The 27,469-nt window shown below is 35.7% G+C and overlaps 1 protein-coding gene across 1 annotated transcript; it reads right to left on the reverse strand.

Moving 5' to 3' along the window:
• Positions 1–1,852: 1,852 nt before the first annotated feature.
• Positions 1,853–27,469, reverse strand: Top2a (DNA topoisomerase II alpha). The gene is made up of 35 exons (XM_026387027.2): positions 27,400–27,469; positions 26,190–26,345; positions 25,900–25,990; positions 25,346–25,409; positions 23,595–23,740; positions 23,309–23,406; positions 22,915–23,127; positions 22,416–22,589; positions 22,157–22,258; positions 21,919–22,056; positions 20,322–20,460; positions 17,321–17,478; positions 16,877–17,002; positions 16,380–16,490; positions 16,156–16,261; positions 15,957–16,066; positions 15,618–15,710; positions 14,653–14,767; positions 14,430–14,551; positions 13,119–13,267; positions 12,119–12,350; positions 11,635–11,769; positions 11,330–11,530; positions 10,927–11,122; positions 9,041–9,132; positions 8,588–8,752; positions 8,375–8,458; positions 7,009–7,191; positions 6,569–6,659; positions 4,639–4,791; positions 4,340–4,463; positions 3,923–3,966; positions 3,281–3,424; positions 2,359–2,558; positions 1,853–1,981 (listed from the first exon to the last, which is right to left on the reverse strand). Exons 1-35 carry the CDS (start codon positions 27,418–27,420, stop codon positions 1,853–1,855), a joined length of 4,605 nt encoding a protein of 1,534 aa, XP_026242812.2. The 5' UTR covers positions 27,421–27,469.

The raw sequence follows: 27,469 nt of genomic DNA on the forward strand, positions 1-27,469 counted from the left end.
GGTGCTAAGGATTGAACCCGGGCCACACACATGCCAGGCAAGCTTGCTACCGCTTGAGCCACATCCCCAGCCCACACTGCAATTTTTATCTCCTTGAATGCCAGTAGCTTAGAGATAACATGTAGAGAGTCAAGGAACAAACTTTTCTTACAGTTAGTAAGCTCTTTTCTAATCCGGAGCAAACTTCTTTTAAGAAATATTTCAGATTTTTCTTCTAATGAGGGTTTTTCCCCACTATTTATCTTGTAAACAAGACAGGGATTTCACCTTTGATTTGTAACCTACTTTTTTTTACTCAGCAATGTCATAGAATAGTTTTTCTTGTAAATAAACACACATGTTCACACTTAATAGGTACCTGATATTCCACCTTTACAATTTGTTTAACCCAAATATTTTATCAGAAGTCCTCTATTTTTGGACACTTATTTCCCGTTTTATTGTTACAGAACTATATATTAGTATCTTCCTGCTTGGAAATAATTGTGGATTCATGTTAAGTTTTAAAAGAAATATAGGTAGGTGGTGTTGTGGGTATAAGTCAGTGGTAGAGCACGCCTAGCATGTAAAAGGTCCTGAATCCATCCCCAGCACCACAAAGGCTGGCCTTGAACTTGTGATCTTCCTGCTTGCAGTTTCTGGATTTGTTGGGATTATAGGTGTGCACTAGTGCACCTGGCTAAGGGATATATATATATATATATATATATATATATATATATATATATATATCTCACACATATTTTGGTACCAGGGATTGAACTCAGGGTCGCTTAACCACTAAGCCACACTCCCAGCCCTTTGTTCATGTAACTTGCAATCCTGCCTCAGCCTCCCAAGTAGCTGAGATTTATAGGGGCGTGCCATTCTACCCAGTTTTTTAAAATAAGGTGTAGTGTGGGTCATAAAAGGGGGCAATGAATGGCTTGCAATGTTTAGAACATTTTATTAAAGTACAAAATTGTTGGAGTTAAGCTAAATAGAAAAACATAGTAAATATTTACAAAAACATTGATAACATCACTCAAGTAACAATACACAAACAATGCAGAGAAAGGTCTTAAAGGTTTACAAGTTGAAATTATGAAGATTTCCCAAAAGGGATCTAATGGTTCACTGCTGAGAATGGTTTTAATGTCATATGTAAGATCTCTGAGCAAATGATATCCCCCACTCTGCAATATAGTGCTCCATAGATATTAATCCTTTGGGAGATTCTGACTTAGAGGCAGCAGAGGGGACAAGTCAAGAGTTGAGACAGTCCTATGACTGGCCTGATATTCTCATCCTGTTGACTGGGTCGAGGTCATGCAGATACAGTCAAGGTAATTTTCTTCAGCTTCTGATGATTTTCAGGAGGATATAAGCAATTTCTCATTCTTTGAACAAAAATTCAGTACATAAAGGCTGAACAGAAGAGTACTGGATTAGAACTATCAAGTTCTATTTGATGGACTATTATCAATAAAACAAAGATAATATGGAATTTATCATGCTCTATTTCATATTTAATGAAAATAGGAAAGAAGGCAGAGTGATACTTTTAAATCAAAATGCTCTAGTTTTAGCTTAATGAATGGTCAACAATTTCCTGAAGTGACCACCTCACTATTACTAGAGTCCAGAAGAATTTAAAATCAGACTTTAAAGACCAAAGAAAACAGATGTAACATACAAAGCAGAGAAGAAAACAATGCCCAGGAAAGAGTCACTACTCACTTTGCTCTGATAGTTGTATATTAAAATACCTTCCCAAAACTAATTCAGAGGAGAGGAATTTAAGAATTTTAGGTGACTTTAAAAGCAGTCTTGGGCTCAGTAAGACCATTCCTTAAAATAAACACTTCATGTTTTAAAACAAATCATCGTCATCTGACTCTTCAAGGTACTTTATAGGTTTCTTTGCCCGTCCAGATTTTGCGCGAGGAGCCACAGCTGAGTCCAAGTCCAGATGAAAGTCATCGCTCTCCCCCTTGGGTTTCTAAAGAGGAATGTCAAGTAATTTGCATAATGTAAACATGATAGCATAATTATAATTCAAAGAGTTTTCTACCTTCTACTAAGTAGTAAGAAATAGATCTAAGGAAACAATCCCATTGATATTTAAATAAGTGCCTTACTTAATTTTTTTTGGCACTAGGGAGTGAACTCAGGGGCGCTGCTTTACCACTTTTGCTGGGATTACAGGTGTGCTCTACCATATCCAGCCATATTTAATTTTTCTCATAGCTAAACTATCCACAGCAAAAACTAATGAATTTGAGATTTAAAATTCTTAAAAATATATCAAATTAACAGGAAAAATGTAGTTAGGTATTTCAAAACATCTAGAGTAAAAAGACTAAACAGGAATAATACCTTGCTTGCGGCTGCTTTAGAAATGACTTTCTCAAAATTACTGTCAGAATCATCAGAAGTGGATGGCTTCCTTTTGCGTCGATTCTTGGTTTTGGCAGGTTCAGGCTTTTGAGAGACATCAGAGTTCAAGTTTGGATCCTTCTTGGTTCCTTTTGGTGCAGCCCTTTTTTTGGGACCAGTAGTGGAGGTGGTAGAATGACCTGCAAGTCAATACAGGAAATCATCATGGCTGCTCTTAGGGGTGAAATATTCTCATTGTGAGCTTTCTTTTCCTTTCCTTCCTCCTTTTTTTTTTTTTGGCAGTACTGGGGATTGAACCCAGTGGGCTCTACCACTGAGTCACATCCCTATCCCTTTTTATTTATTTTGAGACAGTGTCTTACTAAGTTGTCCAGGCTGGCCTGTCACTTGGGATCCATCTGCCTCGGTCTCCCAAGTAGCTGGGATTGCAGGTGTACACCACTGTGCCCAGCTCATTTTGAACTTTCTTTAACAACTTGAAGACTATATGTGACACAGGAAAAGATAATCTAATACAGTTGAAAATATCTGAGAGTAAACCTATTAACTATCTCATTTGATTATAAAGATCTAAAACTGCTTCCATTTGGAAAAGTTTAATTTTAATATCAACAGTAGTGAATTTTTTCTGGGCCAGTGGTGAACACCTATAATTCAGTGTCTCAGGAGGTTGAAGCAAGGCAGGAGGACTGTAGTTTGAGAGCAGCCTGGGCAATGTAGTGACACCCTGCCTCAAAATAAATAAAAATACTGGAGATGTAACTCAGTGATAGTGTCCTTGAGTTCAAATCCCATACAAAATAATAATAATAAAAAAGTAAAATTTCAGTATAAAAAAGTTATGCTGACTTGGGAAAGTGAATTAGTTTAGTATTAATCTATTTCAAAGATTTAGGCTTACTATTTGTTGTTGTCTTCTTCACAGTCACATTCTTTTTTGAAGATGGCTTCTTCATTTCAGTTTCAACTAGGAGATCAGCTACAGGAGGGCTCGAAGAAGATGGTACGCTATCTTTAGTATCATCGTCATCATGGAGGTCAATCACTTCAAATGGAAAGTAAAACAATATATATGAGCAACATATGAAATACATTTACTGCTTTGTCCCTGCTATGAATTCCCATTTAGACATTTTCTGGAAAATTTATATTATGTTATTTCATTTTTATTTACTTATTTTTGATATTAGGGATTGAGCCTAGGGGTACTTAACCACTGACCAACAACATCTCTAACTCTTTTACCAATTATTTAATTTACCAGCCCTAATTTCTGAATTCTTTATCAGCAAAAAAGTTTTTATTTTTTTGTATCTAGCATGAAGCATAGTACCTGGGGCAAGTGGCTGAATTAGTTTTAGTATGTTAAACGTGGAGTGTATTTATGTGCAAAAACTAAATGAATGATGGTAATAGAATGCTAATACAAACTCATGTTTATTTTCAAATGAAGTACTTGGATATTATAGTCAAGATTAGAACCTAATTGGACCTGTGAGTCCCAGTAAAGTAGATGTCTTAATTATTTTTACAAAATACATACCTGACATGGTATCTTTCTGTGGCTTCAGTTCTTTTTCAGTATGTCTAGAATAAAATATATATATATATATATATAATAAATAATAACATCCTGACAACCAATTCTAAGTATGTCAAATATCAAAGATTATCTAATTATTAAAAACAATCAGAGTTGGGTACAGTGGCACACGCCTGTAATCCCAGCGGTTCATAGGTTGAGGCAGGAGGATCCAGAGTTCAAAGCTAGCCTCAGCAACAGCAAGGCACTAAGCAACTCAGTGAGACCCTGTCTCTAAATAAAATACAAAATAGGGCTGGGATGTGGCTCAGTAGTCAAGTGCCCCTGAGTTCAATCCCCAGTACAAAAAAAAAAAAAAAAAAAAATCAGGTTAAGAAAAAAAATCAGGTTAAGATCTACATTAGATAAGATACATACTTTGGTGAAGTTTTGGTCTTAGGTGGGCTAGCATCTGATGGAACAAAATCTTCATCTTCAGATTTTTCATCAAAGTCTGAAAAATCTTCATCTGAATCCAAATCCATTGTGAATTTGGTTTTTGCTGTTTAACAAGGAAAGAGGGCAAGAGAAATATTTAATTCATAGACTGATGAAACATTTCATGAGCACATAAGCTTCACTTTAACCTCCTAAAAAAGATGCTTCAGTTTTTATGGGATTAAGTATCTTGAAGTTATTTGCCATAGCATATCCAGCATGTTCTTTGGTCTCCTTACCTGCAGCTCTCCGTGGCTCTGTTTCTCGTGGAGGGACATCAAAATTACTTTCAGTACTGCTCATATCTGATTCAGAATCGGACCAGGGGTTTCTCTTTTTGCCTTTTTTGACAGGTTTAAACGTCAATGTAGTCTGTTTCTTTGCCTTGGTGCCTAGAAAGGAAAAAAAGATATTAACCATACATATATTCTTAGGCTCAGTTTTCTTCATCTATCATCCACCCATCCTTTAAATATTTATCTAGCACTGTGATGGTGCTGGGAATGTCAATAGTGAATAGAAATAGATGCAGCATAGAACTCAATCATTTTATCGCACAAATAAACTCAATATGCTTATGTAAGGAATGTGGTATATATCCATAAATATCAGGTTTCTTTAAGAAAGAGATGCTTGAGCTGAGATGTGAAGGTTTAAGAAACTAATTAGTTGAAGGTAAGTGAAGAAACATTCTAACTCAGGATGTTGCATGTATAAAAGTTCTGGGAAGAAATAGCATACTTAGAAAACTGCAAGTTCACTATTACTAGAAAGCAGAAGTTGGGGAATATGACCATATTTGCACTTTTAAAAACAACTTCTCTCAAGTTGCAGTATGGAGACTGGAAAAGGGCAAGAATAGATGTAAAACAATGAAATGTACTGCTGAACTCAAGGCAAGGGAGACAGTTTAATGTGGCTGCAACTATCTTGAGGGGTCCTTAATAGTAAGTTTCCAAGTGTCTCTCATACCTATCCTTTGCTTATTTCCTTCACCTTGTCCCACTAAGATTATAAGTGCAGTTTCCTTACAGGTTTGATTTGGTTTTTTACCTTTATAATCTTTAGGAGCCTATATGGATCTCAGCTTTTCTCTAGATCCCTAAAATGACTAGTATATACTACTCAATTTTTTCTTTATAAATCTGAGGGTTAATTCCATGCTTTCCCACTTCTTGTACCTTCAGAATATTGGATACAGCAGTAGGAACATGAATGCTCAAAATACTAAGCTGACCTATTAGTTGTATAGTATAAATTATTTCTAGCTAGGTTTTAGTTAAACATGTGTTGCATTATAAGGTCAATACGTAATGTTGCAAAGCATGGCACACATAAAATATTAAGAAAAAAACTAAGATATTTCCATTTGCTTTTTAAAATTTTGTGTATAAACTGATATATATGTGTGCCCACAGAATTGAGCACATATATCTATCTAAAGTAGATTCTTAAGAATAGATATAGATTCTATATTCAGATCAATCAGTAGGATAGCATTGAGAGTCCATAAATAAATCAACATTTACAGTCAATTGATTTTGAAGAAGGTGAAGATAATTCAATAGGGAAATTAATCTTTCAATATGTGGTACTTAGGGGGCTGGGGATGTGACTCAATTGGTAGCGTGCTCGCCTAGCATGCATGAAATACTACTTTACAATAAAAATGAATATACTACTGATAAATGTTACTATGTAGATAGATGACCCGTGAAAACATGCCAAGTAAAAGATGTCAGTCACAAAAGAACACATGATACTAATCATATGAAATGCCTAGCATAGGTAAATCTAGAGACAGTTAAGTTTTTATTGATTGGTGGGAAATGGGGAGTGACTGATAATGGGTAGTTTGTTTTGGGGTGATAAACTGTTCAAAAACCTCTGTGATTATACTGAAACCATTAAATAGTACACTTAAAATAGGCAAATTTGGTATGTGAAGACTGGTTAATAGAACTCTTGATTCTGTGTGGTATCATTACCTAGAATCCAGGGATGATGTTGAACTCTAGAGATGACCAAGATGTGGTCACTGGCCTCAAGAAACTGTATACTTCAACATTAAAATTGGCTAGAAAGTGAAATTTATTAAACTGGTGGATGTTTTCTTAGATCTAACTTTTATTTCAACTTTATACTGTTTTCTTTAAAGTGTGGTAATACCTGGTTCTTTTTTCAATTTCTTTTCCAGTCTTTGTTTTAGGCCATCTGGTTCTACACCATCTTCCTTAGAGGTTCCCTCAGGATTTTCACTCTAAAAGACAGCAAGATATTAAAAAAGAATAAAAAATAAAAAATAATAATAAGAATGATCCAGTTCTATTTACTGTATTGAAAATAATATAGAGTCGAATATATGAATATGTATATTACCAAAGAATGTTTTTCTTTGGGTTTTGGTTAAGAGCTCTTTGGTACAGGTATGATTTCTTCAAGATACTTAAATATTAAAAAACTAGGTGCTTAAGAAAAAAAAAAAAAATCCACTGTCCTCTCCCCAGTGCTAAGGACTGAACCCAGGGCCTGTGCTTGCTAGGCAAGAGCTCTTCACTGAGCTACATCCCCAGTCCACAAAGTATGTGTAATGATTTCAAGAGTATTACCTTAATTTTCTTTTTAATTTTCTTTTCTGCCTCTGCTTTCATCTCTTCAGTAACTCGGGGAATGACTCTTTTTCCTCGTGGAGAAGGCAAAACTTCAGTCATTTGTGCTTTTTTCCCCTTTGCCTTTCCCCCTTTCCCTGGTAGTCCTACTTGTTCATCTTGCTTTTCCTTGGCTTCAACAGCCTATAAAACAGATGTAAGAACTCATTATTGTGTATAATTAACATGCGATAATAAAGGTAAATAAATGTGGAAATAGAAGATTGGGTTTTATATGTAATTCTATCACTTAACCTTTCTGAGGATAAAAAGGGGAAACTATGTTAAAGATAAATCTCTCTCTGTCCATCTATATACACACACACACATATACATTAATTCACTTGTAAGAAAGGATAAGTACATACTCACTAATGTACACTTACCTAATCAACTGATTAGAATAAGGTAAATATTTATACCAAAGTACCATAATATAAATTTGTGTGTTAAGTTTAATTATGAAGTGCAATTATTTTTCCTATGCCAACTTGTCCCCAAAATACTTATTTATTTATTTTAGTTGGCTACAACATCTGTATTTTATTTATTTATTTTTATGTGGTGCTGAGGATTGAAACTAGGGCCTCACGAGTGCTAGGTGAGTGCTCTACTGCTGAGCCACAACCCCAGCATCCCTATGCCAACTTTTTTCCCCCTTTGTTGGTTCTGGAATTGAGCCCAGGGGCACTCTTCCACTAAGTTACATCCCTAGTCCTTTATATTTTAAGACAGTGTCTTGCTAAATTGCTGAAGCTGAATTTGAGTTTGTAATCTCCTGAATAGCTGGGATTACAGGTGCTACCATGCCAGCTATGTTAAAATAATTTTAAGAAACAAGTATTATTTGGAAGACTTAAGTAATAAAAGGATCTTCTGAAACTATCTGATTGATTTGCCCCAAAAGGCTTTGCTTAATTTTAAGTTGACTTAGGGGACTGGGTGGGTCTTCTTCCACATTTAGGGTCTCTATCTTCTTAGTCCTAATAGGTCTTTCCTATTTAATTTTATAAAAGAGTCAACTCCAGTTCTTTCCTCAAAAACTTCTGGGTAATATGTTCCTGGCCTCATATCCTTTATTCCAAGTAGCATTTAATTATCTGTTTTCTTGTATTATTTTGGAGTGTATCCTTATGCTGCCTATATCCTTTCTATTGTCAACTGTAAAGTTTCTTGACAGAAAGAAGTATTATAGGAACACATTAAAAAACAACAAAATGCTAGTTATTGAACCCAGGGCCATGTGCATGCTAGGGAAGCACTTGACCACTAAGCTGTACCCCTAGACCCTACAATATTTCATAAATAAAAACTTTAAACTACACACCTCCAATTCCTCAATAAAAGCAGCTAAGTCTTCTTTCCACAAATCTGATGGACTCTTTCTCTTTAATGAGTCCAGTTCTTGCTCCTTTAGAAAATTAACAGAAAATTAAGTCAACAAATGTGTATTAATAGCATTTTTATGAAGCCCAGTTTTTACTTTTACCATTCACATTAATAATGTGAAGTAATATGCACCATCCTATCTATAACTTACCTTTTCATTTCTTTGTTTGCACAGTTCATCTTTCTTTTCTTTGGTTAAATACCAAAGGGGCATGTCAAGAAGGTAGTTGAAGGTTGGCCCAGAATCTGTTACAGAGTCACTCTTTTCTGTCTCCTTTTCATTGTCACTCTCTTCATTCTCTTCTTCATCTGGAACCTAAAGGACAAATTAAAATGTATAATTAATAGAATATGTGAAACACAAACATATCAGGTATTTTTATTTTTTTGGTACCAGGAATTGAACTCAGGGGCACTCAACCACTAAGCCACATCCCCAACCTATTTTGTATTTTATTTTGAAATAAGCTCTCACTGAGTTGCTTAGTGCCTCACTGTTGCTGAGGCTGGCTTTGAACTTGTGATCCTCCTCAGCCACTGGAATTACAGGCATGCATACCTGCCCATACCTGGTATTTAACAAAATTGCTAACCAAGAAGTTACCTTTTGCTGGGCTTCTTTCCAGGCCTTCACAGGATCCGAATCATATCCTCTCTGAATTAGAACTTTAATTAACTCTTTTTTAGGCTTATTTTCTATTAAAAGAAAAAAATGTGAACAGATATAAGGGTTTTGAGCAAGATTTTATGACAAAGTTTTATCATATTGTCAAAAGAATAAAACTGGAATTCAGATGGTCTCTATTGTGCATATATTTGTACAACCTGGTATATTGCTTAAGTCTTCTCCTTAAACAATTGACAATTGTAAATTATGAGGGCATTCAAATCATGATGGAAGTTATGATAATTATTTTTTTTTAAAGAGAGAGAGAGAGAGAGAGAGAGAATATTTTAATATTTATTTTTTAGTTTTTTTGGCGGACACAACATCTTTGTTTGTACGTGGTGCTGAGGATCGAACCCGGGTCTCACGCACGCCAGGCGAGCGCGCTACCACTTGAGCCACATCCCCAGCCCATGATCTAATTATAACTCTTATAAGAACAGAAGAGACTCAAACCTTTATTTAGAATACACTTCTACCTAAATTATGCTCCCTAATTTTTTTATTTCTACATTTCTACTACCCATTCAAAGATTGATTTCTCTTAATCACGACAACACTGTAATCATTCCTTCCCTTTTTTTGGTAATACCTCTCTTTCTGTATCTACTGCAGTTAATTTTTTATACTTTGATCTAAGAGTCACTAGCTAAACAGTTTTGGAGTACCACCTTTAATCAATTAACTTGACAGACTACACATTTAAACTTTCTATATTCCTCAAGAAGACTGGATAGTCCCGAATATTTCCTAATTCCATTCAGCTAAAAACATTCTTTTTTCCCCCTCTAGTCATGTCCAGTATCACTCATCTTAGCCTTGCCTTAAGCAAAAATATCTGTGAAATAAGGAGGATGATAGGCTAGTACTAGTTCTTTTTTTTTTTTTTTTTTAAAGAGAGAGTGAGAGAGGGGAGAGGGGGAGAGAGAGAGAGAGAGAGAGAGAGAGAGAGAGAGAGAGAGAGAATTTTTAATATTTATTTTTTAGTTCTCGGCGGACACAACATCTTTGTTGGTATGTGGTGCTGAGGATAGAACCGGGGTCGCACGCATGCGAGACGAGCGCGCTACCGCTTGAGCCACATCCCCAGCCCTAGTACTAGTTCTTAAGAGTTATTTCTTTTAGTCTTCATACCCCCACTTTGGTCAAAATATTTTCTTTCTCATCACTTAAATCCTGATTTTGTTGCTTATAGAATTTTTTTTTTTTTTTTCCTGGTGCTGGGGATTGAACCCAGGGCTTTGTGCTTTCGAGACAAGTACTCTACTAACTGAGCTATACTCCCAGCCCCTAAAATTTCTTTAAAAAAGAAAATTCCTAAGACTTGTCCAAGAATTTAGTAGTCTGATTTACTTGGAAGTCATTTATAATCTTCCTTTCTTTCTTTTCTTTTCTATCAGATTTATTATCTCTTTTTGTGATCAACCAGTTGATACAAGGTATTCTAGCTCTATTTATCCCTGTCTAAATGTCAACTAATCTTAATCTTTTTAAGATGCTTAATCTAGTGGGCTAGAGAATGTAACTCAGTTGTAGAGGTAGCAGGCTTAGATTCACAAAGCCCTGGGTTCAATCTCCAGCACTGGAGTGTGTGTGTATGGAGCAGGGAAGGGGGTACAACAAAAAACCTCAATCTAGGAAAAGCTATCTCTTGAAAACTACAAATAATTAATCAGGTATTTAAATGAAATGTATATAAATAACTAGCTGAACTAAATGGATTTTTGTCCTCCCTCCTCCCCACCATTGCTCTCACCAAAAATATTTAAAGAAAGTTTAGCATAACTGTAGTTTTAGTATAAACAATTATTTAAAAAACATACCAATGATTATTTTGCCATCTATTTTCTCTAAGATAAAGCGAGCCTGATTGTTCAATTTAGCAGATTCAGCACCAAGCATTCCTAGAAGCCATTCTTTTCTTAATCCATAATATTTAAGCCTGAGTTCAAAGAAGTCTCTTAGAATATCCAACACTGTGTCATATTTCTTTAAACAGCCTACATGGTCAAAAAGCACCTGGAAAAGGAAAACAAGATTAGAACAAAGAATCAATAAATTTGGTAAACTTTATAAAATTGCTATTTGCTATTAATTCTTAAAATAATCTGAAACCTCTCAGAAAATAAGACATATCATCCACGTATGTATAATGTCAAAATATATTCTACTGTCATGTAGAATAAATTTAAAAAGTACATAAATTTAAAAAAAACCCAGACATACCATAGAGTTGCAGGTGAGACTAGTTTGGAGTTTGAAGACTTTGTGTAGCCCAACTCTCTCTGCCTCTGCCAATTTTCCCTCAGTCATCTTTACAACAAACTTCACAGTGGTATCCGTGTGGTATTCCCTGTAGTCTGTTATGAGAGGGGGTGTCTTCTCAGTGCCATTCAACATGGGTTCTAGGACCTGTTCTTTGTATGTCTGAAGAAAGAAGAAATCCTTTTGTAAGGAATCTCTAAACAGTCAACAAAAATAGTGCAAAACAAAAAATCCCAACAAAACAAACAAAAACCACAATTACTTACTTGGGTCCATGTTCTGATGGGAAGTTCTGAGATTTCAATGGTTGTGGAATTAAGAATAGCTATTTCGCCATTAATCACATATTGATTTGGAGCCAGCTCTTCAATAGTACCTTTGAAGTTTTTGTAACTTGGAAGCTAAATTGACATTATAAAAAAGAAGGTCTTTTAAATGTGATACTTTTTTTTAAAAAAATTTTTTTTTTTAAATATTTATTTCTTAGTTCTCGGCGGACACAACATCTTTGTTGGTATGTGGTGCTGGGGATCGAACCCGGGCTGCACGCATGCCAGGCGAGCGCGCTACCGCCTGAGCCACATTCCCAGCCCTAAATGTGATACTAAAAACAGAAGTCACAAAGGTATTCAACAAGAAATCTAATTATAAGGTATGAAATAAACTTTACATTTGTATCCCCTTTAAATTGTATAATCCAAACTGAAACCCGAGGAAAGGTAATGTTGCTACCATGCACAGAATAGTTACCATTGGCAAAGGTTCTTCTCCATCCATCAAACGCCTGATGTTATTTACAACTTCACGAACATCAAAGTTGGGAATTTTGCAGGACCACCCAGTACCAATTCCTTCAGCACCATTTATCAGGACCATTGGTATAATGGGAATGTACCATTCAGGCTCAACTCGTTGGTTGTCATCATATAAGAACTTCAATGTATGATCATCTTTTGGTGGAAATAACAACCGAGCCAAAGGGCTAAAGGAAACAATCAAACAATGTTATTGTACAAAATATTTGCTTTCTGAAGTAAAGGGTCACTCGGGGGTTTTTTGCCTGAGAAATTAGAAGTAAGGTCTTTCATTTACAAAGACAGGAAAACTAAGGATTCAGTTTTGGGTTTAATATTTGAAACACTTATTAGACATCCAAGTGAGAAATGTTGAGAGGGCAGTCAGGCATAAAAGTTTGGAAATCAGGGGAGAAGTCAGGACTGGAGATGTAAAGTTATGAGACTGGATAGATGGGAGATCATTTGGGAAGTGAGTTTAGATAGTAGACAGAGATCTGATGAAGGAGCCTTAGGCAGACCAGTATTTAGAGCCAAGGAAGATGAGAAGTACCAGCAAAGAAAGCTAATAAGGAAAAGAACTTCTATTGTTGAACAGGCCAAATAAAGAAGAGTTTCAAGGAAGATAGTGATAACTGTGTTGAATGCTGCTGAAAAGATGAAGATAAAAGCTGAAAACCAACTATTTATAACATCCTACAGATTTATAAAGTGAAATTTCAATTGCAATATTTAGGAAGAATCTAAGTTTTCTTTATTTGAACCCAAAGTCTACCTCAGGGATTTCAACCTTGGCACTACTGGCATTTTGGGCTGAATAATTCTTTGTTGTGAGGAGCTGACATTATTGTAGCATCCCTGGCTTCTGCCCAGTATTTCCTAATTAATTGAATTTTTGTCTCACATCGTTTCAAAACTGGCCATGGCAAGTCACTAGAAATTAAAAACCTACTCACCTGAGCATTGTGAAGATGTATCGAGGGCTAGCAGAATCCTTGCCACCATGTAGGCGGGTACCAAACTGACCAATGGGTTGCAAGAGGTTCAGATTATTGCTACCCACAAAATTCTGAGCCAAATTGATGATGGTCATCATTAGTGACATCTGAGGAGGAAAAAGATTGATTAATCTGACCAAAAGTCTTTTAATAATACATATTGATTATTGTGACCAAGCCTCATTATAATCTTATAAATCTTAGGTTTATAGTGATGTTCAAAGATAGATGGCAGACCTAGTACCTAAACCTAAGACTTCCAGTTCCAAGTTCAGGGGTCTTTTTTAAGAGCAATTTTCTTTTAAATATTTATTTTTTTTAGTTGTAGTTGGGACACAATACCTTTATTTTATTCATTTTATTTTTATGTGGTGCTGAGGAGAGAAGCCAGAGTCTCACACGTGTTAGGCGAGAGCTCTACTGCTGAGCCACAACCTCAGCCCCTCTAATAGCAATTTCTATCTATTAAATCCTATGAACTTGGAAGAAATAGTTTCTCCCCTAACCCTCAGCAAAATGAAATACTTTCACCTTTGTGTCATTAACACTTTGGTTATTTCTATTCTAGCATAGATCACATTATTCGATAGAATGTATGTTGGCTTTCTGGATAAATTGTGATTATACCTTAAAAGTACATAAAGTATTTTATATTTACTCTTATATATCTGGTACAGGTAGGCATTCAACAAATGTTTGCTGAGTGAATATTTATCAAGTCCTCGCTATATTTTGATTTAAAATAGTAAGTAGGCCAACCATTACATTGAAATTTCTAGAAGCTTGTTAGTACCTCACTTCTAATGAGGCTGGCTTTGATGCTCCTGCCTCAGTCTCATGAGCCACTGGGATAACAGATATGTGCCACCATGCCTGGTCAGCACCCTTAATTCTTTAAAATTGTTTTACAGAGTTAAGTGCAAAAAATGTAATTCAATGTTATGTAACTGCATAGTTTTACTTATGTCAATGAGTCCATATGAGCATTTGTGACCACTTATAACAATTTCCCAGTTGATGGTCATTTTGCATGTCTAAAATTTGACATTGCAAAGTTATAATAAATATCCTTATAGGATATATTATTTCCAGAGATAAAATTGTTTGGTCAGAGTGTGATCTCATTTCACTATAATTTAATAGACTGTACCAAATTATTCCCTATTATGGATGTAACAGCTTATAGTTGCACCAAACACATTTGGAGAATGACCTTGAAATTGTTTATGATATAATGCTTTCAGGAAATATTATGGGCTGTATGTTTACCTCACCATGATGGTATGAGGACATTTCTGCCACTGATCCAGCTAATTGGGCAACCTTCACCTCTCGTTTGTCATTCCTTTTGAAACAAGTAAATAAAACCTTTCTTTGACCGGGTTTCAAACCTGTTAAGATAAAAGAAGGGCAAACAACAGCATTCTCAATTTAATCATTTCTGGGCACAAGATTTCTTCCTTACAAAAAAGACTAGCAAACTGGAACTCACCATCCACCATAGATGGGATAGATCTCTCATTATCAGAATTTGAGAACAGGATAAGTTCCTTGTTTATAAAGTCATTATATGTCAAATAAGTGGTAGCTTGCCCATACAAATAATCCTGAAGGATCAAAGAGAATATTACATTATTTGGTTTAAAATAAAACATTGGTCTTAACAATGCTTAACACAAAAATAATAAGCATCATTTCTATAATTCTGAAGCCCCGCAATATAATTATGCACAAGTATTTTATGTTTTAAAGATAATGCAATCTTAATTGCTATACAGTTAGAAAAAAGGTGCATTGTCTTTTAAATTATTTTTCCAGGACCAATTTATGCAATAGTCTAAATAAGAATATTTATAAAGTCATGCACAGTTTTAATTATGGAGATACATTCTGAGAAACACATTAGCTGATTTTGTCTTTTGAATATCATCGCTTATACTTAGACAAACCTATACAGTATGTGTATATAGATACACATGCCTAGGCTAAATGTTATAAATATATACTAGAGCCTATTGCTCCTAGGGCCATGATGAACATAGAAACCATGTTAAACGAAGCAAAAGAGAAAATGATGTCATCAAGAGACTTTGTAACACAAGATGTATAATGTTACTGCTGGTATAACATAGCATAATATATTATGCACTATAAATAATTGCATGTGCTCTACTTTTACATGAATGGTAGGTAATTCAACGTCTTTATTTACACCAGCATAGCCACAAACATAAGTAACACTTTGTAGTATGACTTCGTGGCTATGGTATTAGGAGATAAGAATTTTCCAGCTCCATTATAATCTTATAGGACCACTGTTGCATAAGTGACCCATCATTATTATATGGTACATGACTATAGTTATTGATTATATTAAATAAGTTTAATTTGCTACAATATCAATTCTAAAAAGTCTACCACATAGCACATTTTGTGGGATATATTTAAAATTTTTACCTCAGGAAGGCCAAGTAACTTTCGCTGTCTTCTATCCTCCATGAAATGAGTTAACCATTCCTTTCGATCATCTATCTGCTTTTTGCTAAAGGCCTACAAAAGGATGGGACTGTTAATAATAGGTTCCAAAATATCTCTTCTATAAGAAATAAACAACAAAAAATACTATTTTCTAAAATATCTGGTTCCTTCTCTGGGATATGAGAAATATTCTATTTTATAAAACACTCATATAAAGATCTAAATGTTTCAATTGACCAACATAGTAATTTCTAAAATTAGGGGAAAAAAAATATATATTATTTATTTATATATAAATAAAATACAACTGAAACTCACCAGGCTGATTGCAGCATCATCTTCAGGCCCAGTATATTTAAATTGAATACGATGTCTTTTCATATCTGCAAAGTATTCCTTAGCTTCTTTTGATGTACTGGTGCCCAAACCTACAAACCAAGGATACCATGTTACCCCATATAATCATGCATAATGGTATAAAACAAAATAAAAAATTTCTATGAATTCCATTACAAACCTTTGTAATACTTGACTTTCCATTTTTTATAGTTTGGAGTAGAACTTTTCCATTCTTCAAATTCAGGAAGGCTGTAGAATGCAATTTCTTGCTTGTTTTTAGATACCTATGGAAAGGACACATTGTAAAGTGGCTCACCTGCATACCAACATATATCATTGGAGATTCAGGTTTGAGGAATAGAGTCTTAGAATGTCTATTTTTGTATCCTAAAATTAGTATACCTTTACAATGGGAGTGATAAACTCCTCCAGAAAACGATGTCGCAGAAGAGAGGGCCAGTTGTGATGGATAAAATTAATCAGCAAGCCTTTGATATGGGAACCATCTTGGTCCTAGAAATATTTAAAAAGCCAAAGCATAAAAGAACTGTTTAGAAACTTTAAAAAAGTGTTTAAATCTAAACTCACTTATGCTGTATGTAATATACATATGATATGAACATATCTGATTAGATATTGGTTGGAGATAATGAATAAAGCTCCTAGTTATAAAGTAATTTGTCTTTACGGTGGGAAAGCAGTGTAACAGTAAGACATTAGCCAGTGTGGTGTGTACACCTGTAATCCTAGTTACTCAGGAGGCTGAGGCAGAAGGATCACTTGAACCCAGTTTGACGCCAGCCTCAGCAAAATAGTGAGACTGTCTCAAAAAAGCAAATAAATGACAAAAAAATTTTAATTTAGTTTAACAGTTTAAAATATTTGATAACAAATCTGACCTGATCTGTCATAATCATTATCTTCCCATAACGAAGAGTCTTTAATGAATCTTCATCTTCATAGTTTTTCTTATACTGAAGACCCACAATTTTGATGATATTGTTAATTTCAGCATTTTCCATGATCTGAAAGACACATACCAAAAGAGTAGTTTTGTTTATAAATTTGAAAATAACAAATAAGATGCCTGAGTTTTTGTGAGCTCCTGTATTTTGAATTGTTAGTATATTAAGTCAGAAATATCTGTAAGATATGCTACAATATATATAATTTCTTCTTTTTCTGTTTTTTTTTTTTTTTAGAACCCAGGTCCTCACAAATGCTAAACACACAAAATAACAACCTAAGATTCATTTCAAAACACCCAATGAGAAAATGGGGTAGAAACATGAAATCTACATTATAAACTAGATTTAAATGCTAAAGTTAGTTTTATACTCTACCTGTTTATGAGAGGCTTCTCGGACATTGAGTATTTTTCCTCTAAGAGGGAAAACACCATACTTGTCTCTCCCTACAACACCAAGGCCTGAAACAGCCAAAGTTTTGGCTGAATCTCCCTCAGTCAGGATAAGTGTACACTCAGTGGAGTTTCGGCTTCCTAAAGTAAAAATAGACAAATTAATTTTAGCACATTTAGTTCAATCCCAAATATTATGTTAATAGCCTTGTAACAAAACACATGAGTTAGAAATTCAATAATAAATTGGCTTAGGAGTAAAATGAGACAATAATTAGTTACATATTTTGGTTAAAATTCATAGTAAATAAAAAAATACCATGCCCAAGGGCAATTCCTTTTTCTTAAGTTGTTGATGGACCTTTATTTTATTCATTTATTTATATGTGGTGCTGAGAATCGAACCCAGTGCTACACACATGCTAGGCAAGCATTCTACCACTGAGCCCCAACTCCAGCCCTCCCTGTTACCTATAATCAACCATGGTCCTAAAGTATTAAATGGAAAATTTCAGCAATAAACAATTCATAAGTTTTATTTATTTATTTTTTAAATTTTTTTTTAAAATATTTATTTATTTAGTTAGTTTTCGGCGGACACAACATCTTTGTTTGTATGTGGTGCTGAGGATCGAACCCGGGCCGCACACATGCCAGGCGAGCACGCTACCACTTGAGCCACATCCCCAGCCCAATTCATAAGTTTTAAATTACATACTGTTCTGAGTGGTGTGATGAAACCTCACAGTTCCACCTAGGTCATGAATCATTAGTTTGTCCAGTGTATCCACAATGTGTCTGTTATCTATCTACTTGTTAGTCTTTTTTTTGGTACTGAGGATTGAACTTAGGGGGCACTCAACCACTGAGCCACATCCCCAGCCCTATTTTGTATTTTATTTATTTTTTTATGTTAAAAAAATATTTATCTTTTAGTTGGACACAATACCCTTATTCATTTATTTTTATGTGGTGCTGAGGATCGAACCTAGGGCCTCAAACATGCTAGGCAAGTACTCTACCACTGAGCCACAACCCCAGCCCCCCTATTTTGTATTTTATTTAGAGGCAGGGTCTCACTGAGTTGCTAAGCACCTCACCATTGCTGAGGCTGGCTTTGAACTCGCAATCCTCCTATCTCAGCCTCCCAAATTGCTGGGATCACAGGCATGCACCACCACTCCCGGCTAACTTTTTAGTCTTTTTTTTTTTTTTTAAAGAGAGAGTGAGAGAGAGAGAGGGACAGAGAGAGAGAGAGAATTTTTTTTTTTTATTTTTGATATTTATTTTTTTTTTTAGTTATCGGCGGACACAACATCTTTGTTTGTATGTGGTGCTGAGGATCGAACCCGGGCCGCACGCATGCCAGACAAACGCGCTACCGCTTGAGCCACATCCCCAGCCCAGAATTTTTAACATTTATTTATTTTTCTTAGTTCTCGGCGGACACAACATCTTCGTTTTTTTGTATGTGGTGCTGAGGATCGAACCCGGGCCTCGCACACACTAGGCGAGCGCGCTACCGCTTGAGCCACATCCCCAGCCCCACTTTTTAGTCTTTTAATAGCTCTCTTGGTTATCAGGTCAATGCTCTTGGTATCCCATTGCTTGTATTCAAATCCAAATGCTATACCACAATGCCTATATCATTCACAATGCCTATATAAACACTGTTAATATCTTTTGTCACAAGAAGGGAAAATACAAGATATAATAATAATGGAATAGCTTTTTAAAAAAAAATATTTTTAGGCTGGGCTCAGTGGTACTTGCCTGTTATCTCAGCAGCTCGGGAGGCTGAGATAGGAGGATCTAGAGTTCAAAGCTAGCCTCAACAATGGTGAGGAACTAAGCAACTCAGTGAGACCCTCTCTCTAAATAAAATACAAAATAAGGCTGGGGATGTGGCACAGTGGTCAAGTGCCCCTGATGAGTTCCTCCCCATACTCAAAAGTACATTTGTGTGTGTGTGTGGTGGTGCTGGGGATTGATCCCCTTGTACATGCAAGGCAAGCACTCTACCAACTGAGCTATATCCCCAGCCCCTTATAGCACATTGTTATAATTGTTCTATTTTATTATTAGTTACTATTGTTAATCTTTTCCTGTGACTATATTATCATATATGTGTGTGTGGGGGAGACAATATATAGAGAGTTGGATAATATTAATGGTTTCAGGTATCCTGTGGGGGTGGGAGGGTGTGTCTTAGAATATATGCCCTGAGGGGCTGGGGATGTGGCTCAAGCGGTAGCGCGCTCGTCTGGCATGCGTGCGACCCGGGTTCGATCCTCAGCACCACATACAAAGATGTTATGTCTGCCAATAACTAAAAAATAAATATTAAAATTCTCTCTCTTTCTCTCTCTTTAAAAAAAAAAGACTCATTTAAAAAAATATATTAAATTAAAATTCTCTCTCTCTCTCTTAAAAAAAAAAAAAAAAAAAAAAAGAATATATGCCCTGAAGTTAAGGAAGGACTACTAGATCTAGTTTCTTAAATTTCTCATAATACTGGGGCTGGGGATGTGGCTCAAGCGGTTATCGCGCTCGCCTGGCATGCGTGCGGCCTGGGTTCGATCCTCAGCACCACATACAAAGAAAGATGTTGTGTCTGCAGATAACTAAAAAATAAATATTTAAAAATTCTCTAACTAAAAAATAAATATTAAAAAATTCTCTCTCTCTTAAAAAAATTTCTCATAATACTTATACTGCTGCTAAATATCAGTTTGATATTATACTGAAAATATTTACTAGGGTTAGATTTGACCCATTCTTGCTTTATATCTACTCCAAATCATCTCAACGTTGTAACAGCCCCAAACTGAAAATGAACTAAATAACAGAAGATTGGTTGATTTCTTAATTAAGTAATCTGTTGAATATTAAATGTCAAAGGGAAAATATCCATGGTATTCTGGTTAATAAATAAACAACTGAAGTATGAGATTTAAAGTTTGGAAACATTATTAAACGTGTACCTGCATCATTGGCATCATCAAGTTTTGGAATTCCCTTGATTCTGTTATGCTTTACAGCTGAACATTTCTTGTTTAACTGAACTTGGGCCTTAAATTTCACCCAGTTTAGTATGCTTTCTACAATACCACAGCCAATTGCCTGAAAACAAGAAGATTCATATTAGGAAAAAAGAAAATTCTAGAATACAGCCAGGTGCAATGGTACATGCCTGTAATCCCAGTAGCCTGGGAGGCTGAAGCAGGAGGATCTTGAGTTCAAAGACAGCAACTTAGTGAGTCCCCAGACAACTTAGAGAGACTCTGTCTCTAAATAAAAACTGTAAAAATACAAGTGGCTTGTTGGTACATACCTGTAATCTCAGTGACTTGGGAGACTAAGGCAGGAGGACCACAAATTTGTGGCCAGCCTCAGCAACTTAGCTTGAGACACTGTTTCCAAATTAAAATGACTGGGGTACACATAGCTCACTGGCAGAGCACCCATGAGTTTAATCATCAGTACAAAAACAAACAAACAAAAATCTAGAATACGAATGAGCCCCCAAGAAAATGAACAATAATTTAAAGATTGAAAAGCGAAGAGAATAATTTCCGAACAGAGGTTAGAGGTTAGTATGTTGATTTTGTGATCTTTCTGTTTTAGGTTATCACCAGTGAGGGAAGCAGGTTCTTCTGATTAATTTAATAAATATTTACTGTGTACTTATACTGTGCTAGGTGCTAACATGGTACTTGTTCTCATGGGGTTTAATGATAGAAATAAGTGAGAAGAGTTATGATTAAATGAAAAGTTTGCTAAACAATAATACAGGTTCAGTGTTACATTGGAACCAACTTGGGGTGAAGAGTAGAAAATAAAGGCTCTGAGGAAATGGAATTTGAACTTCCGGAGTGGAAGCTATTGAAAGATTTCAAGAGGGTAAAAACAAAAATGTGTGCTTCGACACAAGAAGGTCATTCAAGAGCATTGCAGGGCTGGGGCTTGGGCTGAGTGGTAGAGCGCTTGCCCAGCATGCATGAGGCACTGGGTTTGATCTTTAGCACCACATAAAAATAAAACAAATAAAATAAAGGCATTCTGTCCATCTACAAAAAGATGAAGAAAAAAAAAAGAGAGAGCGAGCAAGAATTGCAAAAAGCCTGAAACAATAAGAAAATTAAGAACCTGTTATAATAATCCATAAGAAATAATGGTGGGAGACTACTAAGATATTCAAGAGATGATTCTTGTTTAGAGGTAGATAATGACAAGGATACTACCTTTTTTGAGGTACTAAGTATTGAATCCAGAGAGCTTAACCACTGGGCCACATCCTCAGCCCCTCCATACCTTCATTTATTTTTCAAAATTTGAGACAGGATTTTGCTAAGTTGCCCAGGCTGGACTCGAACTTGCAACCTTCTGCCTCAATTTTCCCAGCAGTTAGGATTATAGGCATGCACTACAGTGGGTTTTTACTAAAACAGGAAGTTGCTGTTGCTTTTTAAAAATTTCCTTTTCAGATTGGGAAGGCTTGAAGAAGTACTGTATGGGAGGAATCATTTCGGCAGAGTTGAAAAGGCAATTTTTGATTTTTATTTCTTTTTAAGTACTCACAGCTTTGATGAATTTTTCACTTAATTGGCATGTTGATCCAAAGCTCTTGGCTTGCAAAGTCATATTTTCTTTGGTCTGAGAGTCAAAGGTTGGATTTTCAATTAAGGCATTCACAAAAATCCACATGTGATTTTTCACCTGCAATAAAAGTTGATAGTCACTAAAATGTCCTAATGCTTTACTTAAAGATTTTCTTCTCCCTGGACTTTAGAAAAAGAGAACTGTCAAAATACCATACCTGATGTGCTTTTACTGCAACACCACCCTTGTTCTTCTTCTTCACTACATCAACAAGTTTAGTCACAATCTGATCAGCTACATAATCAACATGTCTGCCACCCTAATGAGGAAAAACCCCAAACTGTTAAAACTCAGCATCCTCAAATTACAACAATAGTCAAACACTTAAAAAAATATGTAGCTTGGATTCTTTATACCAAGACAGTCAGATATTCAAGTCTATTTCATTTATTAATAACAAGAACATAAAACATTACCTTGGAAGTAGCAATGCTATTGACGAAACTAATTTGCTGAAAGCCTTTTTCACTCATTGTTAGGCACACCTCCCACCTGTGGTTTACTTGTTCATGTATTACTTTCAATGGGTTGCCAGTTTCATCCAACTTATCCTTCAAATACATATCCACATAACTGCGGAATCCTTTTACCTATACAGCAATTAAAGGTAATAGTATTAACAAAAGTTATAACAAGTAGGTCCAATAACATTACGAAGATTTTCCAAAACCAATGTTCACTGAAGAACTGGGAGAATGGTCACTAAAGAGCACAAAAGTATTTATTTTAGGTGTTTCTTTGGGAAAGAAATTCCTTCAGTAATTTAAAAATGAGTTTATTATTTCATTATTGTTTTTTCAGGAACAAATATAAAGTGATCAGAAAAACAATTGTGAGGAAAAAAAATCAATTTTGCTCTCAACAATGATCACAGATTCCCTTATGTCCTTAATTAACACTCAAGAAAATACTCACTGGCAGCTTAATTCCATTAAGAAAGACTTTGACATCTTTAGTGGATCCAGCAATATCATATGCTCTTCTAACCATCAATGCAACAATATCTTTGTCGAGGCTTTGCATTTTAAACTTAGACAAATCAGGCTGGAAGGTGATACAGGTATAATCTTCTCCATTAAAAGGCTTGAGCTCCATCTCACCAGCTCGTCCCATGTTATCCATCCAAGTCTATGGAAACAAAGAATAGGAAATTTAAAAAACTCAAATCAGGGTTGGGATTGTGGCTCAGTGGTAGAGCACTTGCCTAGCATGTAAGTGACACTGGGTTCAATTCTCAGCACAGCATATAATTAAATGAATAAAAAAAAGGTCATCAACATCTAAAAAAAAAAAAGATCTATTTACTTGCCTGTTTGAACATTTTCTTGTATTCTCTACTGGCTGTTTCCACAGTAAACTTGGTACTGAATATATTACATAATTTGGCTCCATAGCCATTTCGACCACCTAGGCAAATAAATTAAAAATGCTACTTTATTATCTCATCGACAACTTTATTTCTTAATTACTGGCAAAGCTTTTTAATTAAAAACATTTATTCTCATATTTTTAACCTTCATGCTACAGTCATTTAAAAAAGTGATTTTTTTTTTTCCAACAACAAATATGTTCTTCATTTTCCTTCAGTCATTTACCTGTTACTTTCTTTTCATCATCATCATAGTTACTAGAAGTTAAGAGTTGTCCAAATATAAGAGCTGGGACATACATCTTTTCAACTTTGTGTTCAACAACAGGAATTCCTTTTCCATTATTCCATATGCTAATTAAATTATTTTCTCTAAGAAAAGAAGATTGAAAATTTTATTGTAAAAACAAATGTTAAACTAATACTTATAATTTAAAAATATTTAAATACCATTATTTCTAAAATATATAAATTTATGTCTTAATTTCATTATGACTCTTTTCATATATGCCTTCTAAAATTGAGCACGAAAACCTTTTCTTCCATGTTTAGTTACTGACACATCTGAAATAGGAACAGGAGTGGGGGATAAAGGGAGAAACCTTTCCAACATCTGTGTAGACACTGATAATATTGAAAAAATATAAAATTTAAAAAGGTTAGGATAACAAAGGGAAATGAATTATGCCCAATGGAAAGAACAAAATTTGGAAACAATATTATACTACTTCTTTTTTGTGGTACTGGGGGGTGAAACTCTGGCTCACACATGTTAGGCAAATATATCTCTAGTTCATGCCGCTTTTAGGAGGATCATCTGTATATGCTTAGTTCCCTTAGCTTTCTCAACCAACAAAGCACACTATGAAACAGAAGAGAAAAACATTATCCATCAAAAACTTTCCTGCTTGCCAATAAAATGCTGAAAGCTTACTTGAATTTATTTCTCTTATTTTAGGATAATTCTCAGAATATTTAAGTTATAATGGAACATATGCTATGGTTCTTATTCCAAGTAGTATTTAAAAAAGAAAGACTAAAACTAGCTCAACATTTTTGGAAAGATTATGATACTAAGCATTTAGAAAGTTTTGAGTAAGTAATCATTAGCACATTACCAAAAATAACCTTAAGCCTGGGTGCAGTAGATCACACCTATAGATAGACCCAGTGACTCAGGAAACTGAGGCAGGAAAATCTCAAGTTTGAGGCCAGCTCCTGTAACTCCGAGATCTTTTCTCAAAATAGAACTGGGGAAGCAACTCAGTGGTAAAATGCCCCTGGGTTTTATGTCCAGCACATAAATAAATAAATCATAAAAAAACAAGCTGTAAGTATATTTTATGTGATAATTGACCTGGCTAATAAACAGGTGAAACAAGCACCCAACCACCCATGAAGGAATACCATCAATTAAAACCTGAAATGTTAGATCAAATTCTTCTCTATTGCCACCTGCTGGTTTGCTATTTGAGTTGCACTTTGAGAAAAGAATTTAAATTCTGCAGACATGAATGCTTGGAGTTATTATTGGAGATGTTTGAGACATATTTAGAGATTAAGTGACATAATGTCTATACTTTAAAATGATTCAGGAAAAAAAATACAGATCAATTAAACATGAAAAAATGTGGACAACTAGCAGGGTGTGGTGGTGCACACCTGAAATCCCAGTGACTCAGGAGGCTGAGGCAGGAGGATTGCAAGTTCAAGGTCCTAATCAATTTGGTGAGACCCTGTCTCAAAATAAAAATAGGCTGGTGATGTAGCTCAGTGGTGAAGTGCCCTCAGTTTCAATCCCCCTTGCCAAAAAAAAAAAAAAAGTTGACAACTATTTGGATCTAGGTGGTAGGTATTCATGTTATTTATTATTCTGCTTTTTGGTACTTCTGCAAATCTTCATTTGCAAAACAGCCAATTCCATTAGCAACCAAAGTAAATGCAAATAACAACAATGAGGTATTTAACAGAACTTACGGGTCAATAGTGACTCTAATACAAGACATTTTTGGGTCCCTTTGTTTGTTGTCTGCAGCATTAACTGAAAGAAAATAAAATATACATTAATAAGAAATTAAATCTTTAAAATGTGGGAAGAAAGCTGGATGTGTTGGCACATTTCTATAATTTCTAGTGACTCTGGAGGCTGAGGCAGGAGGACTGAAAGTTGAAGGCCAGCTTTAGCACAACTTACTGAGACTGTCTCAAAACAAAAGGGCTGGGGATGTAGTTCAGTGGTAAAGCACTCCTGGGTTCAATCCTCAGAACCAAGGGGAGAGGGTAAAATGATGTAGAAAAAACAAATCCCAAATAACAAAAAAGTAGTATTAATAAGGTGTTAATTTGTAGCAATTTTTGTTCATAGAACTATTTCTAGGAAAAAACTCAACTTCTTGGACTTTAGTAGACTGCCTCACTTTTGCCAACTAATTATGCAAAATCACAGGAGGTCTGGCTACAGAGGATTTGACAGAAATGATATTTCTTATGAAGGACTTGACCAGTATACTTGTATGAAAAAATTTACTCACCTAGAATCTCATCAAAGATTTTGTACAAACCAGGAACAAAAGTGACTTCCCTATAGTTCATGCCAATGTCTTCATCGTAAACCCACATTTGCTAGAAATTGGACAAAGAAATAGGTATTTTTATTCTATATTAGTTGTCATCATTACTATAAAGCCTTCTAAATGAAATACTTGTACATAAACATATACATGAACAATAATAGTTAGGCCAGTGATACTATTAACTGCAAACTAAACTGGAAATGTATGTATTTCAACTAACTAATTGCACTTAATTAGCTTGATTTTACCTGGGTCACTAATTCCACAGAGCCAATGTAAGTATCTGGGCGGAGCAATATATGTTCCAATTGCGTTTTCTTCTGGTAGATTCTTTCAATAGACAGTCTTTTCTTAGTGTCTTCATTTTTCTTAATTTTGTTCACTTGCATATTTTCATTTATAGGCTAGAATTTAAAAAAAAAGAATTTTCCATCACAAATGTATTGGAAACAATGAATAAAATATGTACCATGATACACTAGAATACACTATGTCATAAACTGGTATCTGTGAGTGTGTATAGGTGGACTTGACAAAAGTTTGGAACAAAAATGGCAAATTAAGCAGGGTAGTGGCAGGCCTACAATCCCAGGGATTAGGGAAACTGAGGATCACAAGTCCAAGGTCAGCCTCAACAATTTAGCAAACCCCCTGTTTCCAAATAAAAGGGCTGGAGTTGTTGGCTCAGTGGTAAAGTGCCCCGGGGGCACTTATCTCACCAAGTGCATCTGACATGGAAACTTCCTGAACAAAGTTTTATTTAAATAAAAAGAATTTAAATAGTTGTAGATGGACAGAATGCCTTTATTTTATTTATTTATTTTTTTAACGTGGTGCTGAGGGTCGAACCCAGTGCCTCACACATGCCAGGCAGGTGCTCTGCCGCTGAGCCCCAGCCCCAGCCCTTGGACAAAGTTTTTGATGTCCAAGAAAAAAAAAAAAAATGCACCCGCTTCTTTCCCTTATTGCACATTTACTGAATGCCTCCGCTATCCCAGGCAAATGATGGCATTTTGGAATGCCATTGACCCGACCCCTAGGCCACGTGAACATTTTGAACACAGAAAGGGCGCTTTTTTTGGGGGGCGGGGTGCGGGGGGTGCAAGGGGTTCCGCCAGCTCTTCAATGGGAACCGCTCACTGCCCTTGCTCTGCACCTTCCAAGATGGAAGGCATTCAAAGTCCTTTTCAGCCTGAGGGCAGGTGGGCAAAGGCTACAGCCTCCCAGAGATGAACCCCGCCCCTACGAACTGTAACACCCTAGAAGGGAGCTGAGCCGATAAAGCCTCAACCCGCATGGTTAGGGGCTTCCGCCTGTTCGCGATGCCCAGGGCCCAGAGGTGGGGGTCGACACCGAAGATGGGTTCCCAGACCTTCGCAGGCGGGTCCACAGTCCAGGAGCCTCACCCCTCACCGGCGGCCAGAAGCTCCGCCACCCGGCCCCTTCCGCGAGCTCTACCTGCAGTGGTGACACCTCCATGGTGATGGTCGTGAAGGGGCTCGAGAACCCCGAAAGCGACTAAACCGGC

Source organism: Urocitellus parryii, chromosome 7 (assembly GCF_045843805.1).
Source record: "Urocitellus parryii isolate mUroPar1 chromosome 7, mUroPar1.hap1, whole genome shotgun sequence".
NCBI lineage: Eukaryota > Metazoa > Chordata > Mammalia > Rodentia > Sciuridae > Urocitellus > Urocitellus parryii.